At 48.3% G+C, this 9,184-nt stretch overlaps 1 protein-coding gene across 1 annotated transcript; it reads right to left on the reverse strand.

The window, feature by feature from the left end:
• Positions 1-3,673: 3,673 nt before the first annotated feature.
• LOC125512857 (uncharacterized) lies at positions 3,674-4,684 on the reverse strand. Its single transcript, XM_048677929.2, has one exon. It carries the CDS (start codon positions 4,558-4,560, stop codon positions 4,051-4,053), a length of 510 nt encoding a protein of 169 aa, XP_048533886.2. The 5' UTR covers positions 4,561-4,684; the 3' UTR covers positions 3,674-4,050.
• Between the last annotated feature and the right edge of the window lie 4,500 nt (positions 4,685-9,184).

A 9,184-nucleotide genomic window follows, 5' to 3' on the forward strand; every position in this document is an offset into this window, starting at 1 on the left:
CTCATCCTGAGCTGCTCCATATACTACCATCAAGGACCAGCAGCATTTCATATTTTTATCCAATAGGTCTAACTGGATGATATATTTTCCATGCTTAACATCAATAAGGTCAAACTTGTCTTTATTAACACCACAGAGGATGCCTCCATATTTGCCTCGAGAGGGAATCCATTCCCAATAAAAATTTTGTCCAGGATCTAGCTTCCTAAAAAAGGAAGGTTTATAAGACTTTTTCATAGTCTCTTGAAGACCAATAAAATCAACATTATTGACATTAATCATATCAGTGAGGCAGGTAGACATGCCCTTCTTACCTGCCCCCCTACAATTCCAAAATACTCCTATCATTTATATCTCTCAGGTTTCCCCCTTTCCCTAGTGGGTCTGCCAGGATTCAGGGCATCCCCACCATTCCCTTTTTTCTTCTGACTCCTAGTGACAGGTCTATCGCTATGTTTAGGAGATAAGATTTTTACTTTTTTCTTATACTGTGGCTTTCCCCTTTTCTGCCTGGACTGCACAAGGGTATAAAGTTCTTCATCCTCTATGCTTTCATTATCCCATGTTAGTAACAGAGGGGTGTCATTTCCTAAGCCATCATTGACAGTAATAGGTTCAGGATTATTCTCAACTTTCTTGTCACGGAGTAAATTTCTAGACAATTCTAATTCACGCAACACATCAACAGTAGCAAAGTTATCATCAGGTATTTGGATCCCCATCATGGAAGCCCGAACAATAATAGCATCATCAGACAAGACAGAAAATTGATTGCTCGAGTGTAAAATACTTTTACCTTCAGCATCGCGTTTCTTGAGCCTGTTAGTAGCCATCTCTTCCACGCGCATCAGCTTCTGGTATTGCCTGCGTGATGCCCTGCCTTCAGGGGCCGATGCTTCGTGGATTGGGGACCCAGATGGAGATTCTACAGTGTATGCACTGCAACTTTCCCCTCCCTCTGCATATCCCTCTTCAATAGGCATAATATGAGGCAGAGATGGCCATACCACATAATCTGACAAGGGAGGAAATGATTTTCCATAAGTGTCACCAGCATAGTGTAGAAACATCGGAGAAGAGGGAACAGGAGTTTGGATGATAGCCCAAGCACCTTTTTTCATGTTGTCAGTAGTATTAGGAGACTTAATCATATCACCCTCCTCTTTTTCTTCAAAAAATTTTCCATAAGAATTTCTCACCGACAAAAATCTCACGGTCGAGCAGCAAGCTTGAGCAAGGGGTGCATCCTACGCTATGATACATTCTTCAGTGAGCAGTGTGCGTTGGATCGGATCTGTCATCCTGTATTTTTGCCCGGTTCCATTTCTGCAGCCAGGAGCGAAAGCAAGAGCTGAGCTTTATACATCTCTGTTGGCGAGTAGCGCTTGCTTTTGCGCATAGATTTAACTGACAAAATTTTAATTCATGTCATAAAAAATATATCATTGGATTCGTATTTGAACATAGTTCACAACGATACTAATGCTTGTCATAAAAATAGTTATCATTGGAAATTATGTTTCAATACTACTTCAACGATATAAATTTTTCATGACATACATTAAATTTTTTTAAATTAAATACATGATAAAATTTTGACACAAAATACTAAGGAGACCAATAAACCAAGACGGAGCTATTGCGTGCTAACAGGTCATCATCCTTTAGCTAATCTTTCTGTCTGCATGTCCGCTACCCTGTGCCCGAGGGAAACTGAGGTGGTGTTTGGTTCTCTAGTCCTAGGACTTTTTTTAGTCCCAACTAAAAAGTTCCTAATCTCTAAAAAGTCCCTCCTTGTTTGTTTCCAGAGACTAAAAAGTCCCTAGCCCTTCCTAGAGGTTATTAAATGATCATGTTGCCCCTAGTATATAGAAAAATAACAATCAAACAACATCATGGGATGGCGGACCAATGGATGCATGGAGGGGCATTGTTGGAAAAGTCACAAAAGGTCCCAAAAAGACTCTCCTTGAGAGTCTTTTTCATTTAGTCCCAAATACCTAATTTAGTCCATAAAAAGTCCCTCCCGTTTAGTAGAAAAGTCTTTAAGAAGGATTTTTTTTAGTCCCTACAAAAAAAGTCCCTGAAAACAAACACCCCTGACTTCACGCTGCAAACTCTAAACTAGAACTACTTAGTGCAGAACCGGAATCAGTAGAAAGTCAGAGCGAGCACGACGGGGACATGCCAGTGCACACCACCGAGAAGTCAATTCCCAGCCCCTGATCTCTCCTACAGGATCTAATCAAAGCATCTGCAAAGACAAAAAGAAACCAGCAATAATTCACGCCGAATCGAGTCTTCCCGCCCAGCTTTGTGTTGTGCGATGCAACTGTCCGACGTCGCGCAACCGTTCATGGCTACTCACTCGCCGAATCAGAGCCCCCCGGCGCACGTGTATACATGGCGCTCCCCGGCGGCGCCGCCGGTCCGCTCTTTTCTGATGCATTGCCTCCGGCGCAGGCCGTTTACCACCGCTTTACTAATTCGGCTTACTTTTTCCCCACGGCAGGCTTACCGGTCGCGCTCGCGTCCGCCCGGAGAAGCTGGAAAATAAGCCATTGATTCCCCAGTTCAGGCGGCACTGAACTTCTCCGGCTTTCAGCCCGAGTGACTGTGCACTGGCGCTTGGGCAAGAGATCACTGCTGCTCTTGTCAGTGGCAAGAGAGACCGGCCTTCCTCCGAACCCTTTGGAAGCGCGGATCAAGTCCAATTGTGCGTCCGCTGGCGCGACCGAGTCCGGCCTCCGACGGTGCTGGGCGCGCGCATGTCGCGATCGAGTTATTCCGCCGGGTCGTGCGTTCTGTTGACCTGACGTTCCAGAGCTTCTTCTTAAGCAAGTGCCCGTCTGATATTTGACGAGCTTGTTGTGGGAACAGTACGTAGCAACTCGGTCGTCAAATATTCAAGGAGTTCGTTAAAACTACTACATTAAACTGCCAGCAACTCCACTTGGGTTTCGCCTGTCAGCTGTTGAACGCATCTAGCGTATGTACGCATATGTAAACGGAAGCTTGCTACTGATTCATTCCACATGGTTGTCCGCATAACATGTATTGTGTGTTCATCGTTCCATTCGCTCATCTGAAAAGGGCACCGATACTTCTCGTTCGTCAAGAAAAAAGAAACACCGCACGCAATACTCCAGAGTAGACAAGAGCCAACTGACAGACATGGCGCCAGTCCAAAGGCGATGAGTATTGGTGAGCCCATCAACTGATATCTGGCCAAGAAACAGAACCGATCAAGAACCGTCTCCCAACACCATCATCTTCTTGCGCAAGTTGATGGGTTGGGGGATCCCAACCGCTCCGCCGTCCCCCGCTCAACAGTAAAATAAACCACTTTCTCTAGAAGAAACAGTAAAAATATCACGAGCAGGACGGAGAGAACTCCTCTGTTGATCAGCCGCGCCATGAAACTTGACAGAAACTTCGCCGGAGTCAGGGGGTTTCTCCTCTGCTGCAAGATGGTGGCCTGATCCGTCCGGGGACACGGGTGCCGCGTGAGGGGAGCAAGCGACGGCGAGACGCCACTGATCTCTGGAGCTTATCCAAAGACGAAACAGGGGAGATGCATCATACTCCAGAAACAGAAACGGAAGCAGAGAGTTGTTGCGGCAAACAAATCATGCAAGACCGGATAAGCCTCCGGTCACGGGACAGATCTGCATGTATGTGTCTCCAATTTGCCACTCACGTATTGATGTGTATCCAGAATCAAAATCAAGGTTTATACACGGCTAGCAGGCAGAGAGGACGAGAGCTCACTCTATGTACAAGTGGAGCAGAGAGGAAGAAGTCGCTCTATGTGCAGCGGAGCGGAGAGGAAGAAGAGGCTCACTCTATGCACAACCACTCTATATACAGCTAATTGACCAGCCCGGAATGGAACTGGGTCTTAAAACTCAACCTTCCGGGCCGGCCTAATCCCCACCGATCTTCTATACAGCGTCGGGATTATTCGGGGAATTTCTTTCCTATGTACAGGAACAGTTTGTGCAGTATGTACTTGTATCTTTGCTACGGCATGTCGACGTTGTTGTCTTTTCACTGGTTAATGCTGCCTGCGCGGCCGTCGGTCATGGAGACGCCGGAGAGCCGGCTGGCCCCAGCACGGAACCGGTCGGCGCGCTTCCTGTGCTGCAGCTGCTGTACAGTGGGAGACGGCGCGAGCGCCCTGCGCGCCCAGTGCCCGGTGCCCATGGGAACGCGCTGCGCTAGCACGTTTACCATGCGCCTAGAGCAGCCGCTGCCGATGGGCGGCGGCGATGGCGGGGAGGCGGGCTTGCTGCTGACGGCTGGGACCGCCCCCTGCTTGCCCTCTTTGTGGAGGCTGCAACGGAACGAGCCGGGGTGGTTCGTCGGGGAGCACATGCAGGACCGACGGATCTTGGCGGCGCTGCCCACGGGAGAGGAGGGGGGAGACAGGGCGCTGACGGACTTGACCGGCGAGCCGCCGGCGGAGAGCTTGACACGGGAGCGCGAGGCGGATTGGTAGTTGGGAAAGGGGGTCAGAAGCACGGGGCCGCTGGGCCGAGATGCAGCCGCCGTTGCCATTGAGATTAGACGAGGGCGGTGGAGCGGTTAGGAATCAGAGAAGAGGAGTGGCCTTGGTATGTGAGTTGAGCTCCGGTGATTTGCTGCCGGTTTGGGTAACCGGAGATGGCAGCCGGTTGGCCTCATTTTATAGGCCGGGAAGGCAGAACGAGGGGTAGTTTGGGAACTTAGTGCCAGAGAAAACCTGCAGTTCGGTCGAGTTAAAAGTAAAACTAACTGAGGTTATGGGTAGGCAGGTAGCACAGGGGAACCGGTCTTGGGTTCAAAGCAGGTGGGAATATTCTTTGGGCTCATGCATGCCAACTTGCTTTGAAATACTTCTGATTACAGTGTCAAAATTCTGGTCAATTTCTTGCATTACAGACCAGCATCTTGCTCCTATTATAGTCATGTCAAAGGAGTAGTATATTCGAACTATTTCATATGGTGGTCGTTTCCGTGTGAACCGCACTGATTCGTAACTTTCTCTCTTCATCAAGAGCGTCTTCACTGATGCAATCACATATTACAAAGCGCATGTGCCGGTTCGCTCGGAAATCGGGCAATGTCCAACTTCTTTTTGTTTCGCAATCCCACCGGTTGTGGGCTTGTGCCACGTTGCTGTCATTAAACCGTTTGCAGCACACTGAAAGGACCTGAACGTTCAGAACCATGGCCAAGTTGGCACGACCAGGACGCGCCAGCAGCTGCCAGCCGCCGGCCGTGGGATCGCCTCCGTTGCTTGAAACGCGGCCGACCTCTGGACGTTCGACACAGTGGCATCGGCAGCATCTGTCGTCGTAATGGCAAGTGTCCATCGGCGCTCGCTGAATCTGTTCAGTCGCTCCCGCCCATGTACGTTGGTTCGTGGAGTCCGCGCGAAGGAAGGAATTGTGGAGCCCGCCGGCGATGTGCATGCGACCCGGCCGGCTGCGCCGCGATAAGATGCTCCGATCGCTGTTACCGTATGGCGTCCGTCGATTCCGGCCGACCCACACGAGGCGATCGAACGAACGTGGTCGTCTCTTTCGCTGCCACTCCATGTCTCCGTTTCACTTTCGCCTTCTTCATTGGGTGGCACGCGCTTCGGTGGGTGTATTTTCACCGTGAAGGGCCGGATGTGGAAAGATCGTGATCGACAAGCTACCCTCGGAACATGCGTCAGTTAATGGCTAAGGTAATCCTCGCGATTATAATTACTTGAGCTTAATTACAGCCGCGTGCTTCTGCACTGACCCTGGCCACATGCATATGCAGGCTCATATCGGCATATGTTACTTTGTGCTGTGTTATTTTGCATGATCTTCCGTTACCACACAACCACTGACGACACAGCAAAGCACAGATTTATAGTTTATTTAGAACTAAAGCGGCACTGACCGGAACATCTAGCTCGGTGGTTGGTGCTCCACCCCGATCAGATCAGATGGCCTAACTGATTTTATATCGTGTCGCCCTTTCCCTGTTGTTGAAGAAAGCAGAGCCGGGCCAGGCCAGGTGAACTACCAGTACGTACAGTTTACCTTAATTTCTGCAGACCGCGCGTGGACCTTTGTCTCCGCAGCTGCATATGTCGTTGAACTTGGTCTGTCAGTTCAGTATATTATTGTGGATCTCTCAATCATATTGCATTTGTCCCTATACTCCAATGGTTGTTCATGCTTATAGCCTCAGCTGTTTGCTGTTACAGAAGGGGTAAATTGAGAGAGAACAAGCATACATCGGTTACAGAAAATATCAGGGTGTTGTGCTAAATCTTGTTGATACGTTTCGGAAGAGGAAGATGTTGTTGGTACTTTTCGCCCAAAGCATATATGCACGGTACGTGCATGCCAAATCAAATTAGGCTAAGCTTGGTCCGACCAAATCTCAATGTAGCATGATCTCAAGAGATTCACGTATGCAATCGGAAATCACCCTATCCTCGCCTGTTGTCACATACTGACAAGTGAAGCAAGATCAGACGATCTATATAACTGTTGGACCCCATATACTTAATCAGCACGGAGAAGCTAGGTTTGGTAACGACGCCTAGCAGCTCGTGCATGCCAGGCACGTAGACCCTGACGTGCGAAGGCACCGGCCAGTTCGGGCGTACTACGTGTGCATGTGTCAGTGTCACGGAACTGGAAGTTTCGACGTTGAAGCCACTCGGTTTGGCCGGTGCATTATCCGCTGCACCGGCAACAGACGGATCGGCTTGCACGCGTCGGAAGGGAAGTGGTCGGTGATCGACGCAGTTATTCCGTCCTGCTCAGCTCCTACGCTGCCACACCATGCATGGTCCTTTTCGGTGAAAGAGATGCGACGTCTCGTACGTGCGTCGCTTCTCCGGCATGCATGGCCGGCAACCAGTGACCGCCATGCACGTACCGCACCAAGCGAGCACCTTAATCTCTTCAGGCGTATCGTATTCGTATCGTGTAATAATCCAGCACCTGTTGTTCTCTTGTGGTACGTGGAGACGTGGGTACACAGATCGAGTCGGCATGGCGCGCACGTTGATCCATCGTTTGCTTTAGGGATGGCAATGGATCGGGCTTTGGGTGGGTGTAGCTAGTCCAAATCCAACCCATGACCCATCTTCCTATCCTCTTTCCATTCATCAAATTATTTATGGACACAACTTGTGCTCATGCCCAAACCCGCTGAATACCCACATACCCATGGAGCTTCATGGGCATAGAAAAGTCAACATAAAGCCTTCCCAAAGATGAAATTAACTCAACATCATTCACTCACAAATGTCAACATAAGCTACATGCATAAGTAGGCAACAAGTAATACGATGAGTCTTTAAGTGTGACATACCAGAGGTTGATTTTGCAGCATATAGCTTATGGCACCCGTTGCATATTGCCTGCCATTTCCCATTGATTCGTTATTTCTACTGTCACTAGCATATGGTCCCACATGTTATACGGGTATCCATTGAATATCCATGGAGCACAAACTATAATCGTGCCCAACCCAACTATTCATGGGTATCCATATCCACAGATCCATGAGCAGAAATGTGCTCCATACCTTTGCCTAACTAGATCGGGTATCCATGAATAGAATTGCCATCCCTAATTTGCTACGTACGTGCGGCTGCATGTGCCCGCCGCGAGGCATACGTACGTGCATGCATGGTGCCTCCTCAACCATACAATACACGATATGCATAGGAGGTGGCTAGCATGTGGCAAGCTAGTTAAGGTGCTGCTGCAATTCCAGGTTGACACGCGTGTATGGTATTTCTCCTCTGTATACGATAGCACCTTTCGTTGGCCACGCGCCCACGTCAGGGAATCGATGCATGCCTGCGTGCTTTTATGTCGGGCGCAACACTCCAGCACCATGGCGCCCTTTTTAATTTTAAAAACTGGATATACTGTTGTAGTGGCGATTTTTTTTTTTGAACAAGAGAAGGCACCAGCAGGTGCCAATTTCATTCAGCTCGTTGACAGAGTACATCAAGCATTACATAGACCTGCCAAGAAATTGAAAGAAAGAGAAGCGGAGTCTAAGGCTATGAGTTGAGGAACTATCTTGGAAGACAGAGAGGGAAACCCCAACTGATGAACAACATGATCAGAAGATCAGAAAGACATGCAGCAGACAGCCTAAAACAGCAAGTGTGCCAAACGAAGATGACTTGAAAGTGTACTGAACCACCCAAAGGCAAGTGTAATACAAGCCTCTAAATTTAATCCTGCAGAGCTTAAGACATCAACTGGCCTCAGCTTGGCAAACTCTGCAAAATGCACAACATGAAAGAGGATTCCTTTTCCTGTGAGAAACCAACAGGTTGAAGAAGATCATCCTTAATCTGGGAAAGGCGCAACCTGAAAGAGAGAGAGAGAGAGAGAGAGAGAGAGAGAGAGAGAGAGAGAGAGAGAGAGAGAGAGAGAGAGAGAGAATAGAAGCCAGCACAACAACACTGTGAATAGAAGCAGAAGATCCATGCACAACAAGGTTGTTAGTAGCAATGTATAGTATGAATTCTAAAACCCTGAATCTGGAAATTTGAAAGAAGGGGCAGCACAGGACAAGAAATTTGAGAATGAGTAGTAGCAAAACAAGAGAGTTGAGTGTGCCCATCAGAACGAAAAACCTGTTGCGCAAGATTGTGAGCAATACCATTGATTTCTCTAGAAATATGAAACACACGCGGTTGCAAATTAGATGTGCATTTGAAAAAGCTAGCCAAAGACTTTCTAATATTCCAAGGGGTGGCAGAATCACAAATATAACCTGAGGCAACAGCCAAAGCTAAAGCAAGACAATCCAAAAAAAAAAGTGGGCTGCGCAATATTGAGTTGAGAAGCAAGGTGAGCAGCAAAAGAAAGAGCCAATGCTTCAGCTTGCAGAGGAGTAGAAGTAGGAGAAGCCGAAGCTTGAACTTGCACGTTTTGTAAAGAGGCCGGCAATCGATTGACCGGGGACAGCCGATGCTGCCGCAAAAACAGACCTCATAATTCACCCTTTCAGTTCCGTTATGTTTTTTTACAGTTCTGTATATGTACCTTCCAGCATCTACAGACGAATATATCAAATATGGCCCTTCAAACGCTCGTGAACGCGTCTAACGCGTTCACGGGCAGTGACCGGGCACACCTCAAATTTCACGAGTTACATCCGAACATTTCATACTAGACTT

Source organism: Triticum urartu, chromosome 6A, assembly GCF_056163025.1.
Source record: "Triticum urartu cultivar PI428250 chromosome 6A, HENAU_Tu73, whole genome shotgun sequence".
In the NCBI taxonomy this organism is placed as follows: domain Eukaryota; kingdom Viridiplantae; phylum Streptophyta; class Magnoliopsida; order Poales; family Poaceae; genus Triticum; species Triticum urartu.

Coding starts and splice junctions, on each gene's coding strand:
- LOC125512857 (XM_048677929.2), bottom strand. CDS start 4,560: ATGGCAACGGCGGCTGCATCTCGGCCCAGCGGCCCCGTGCTTCTGACC.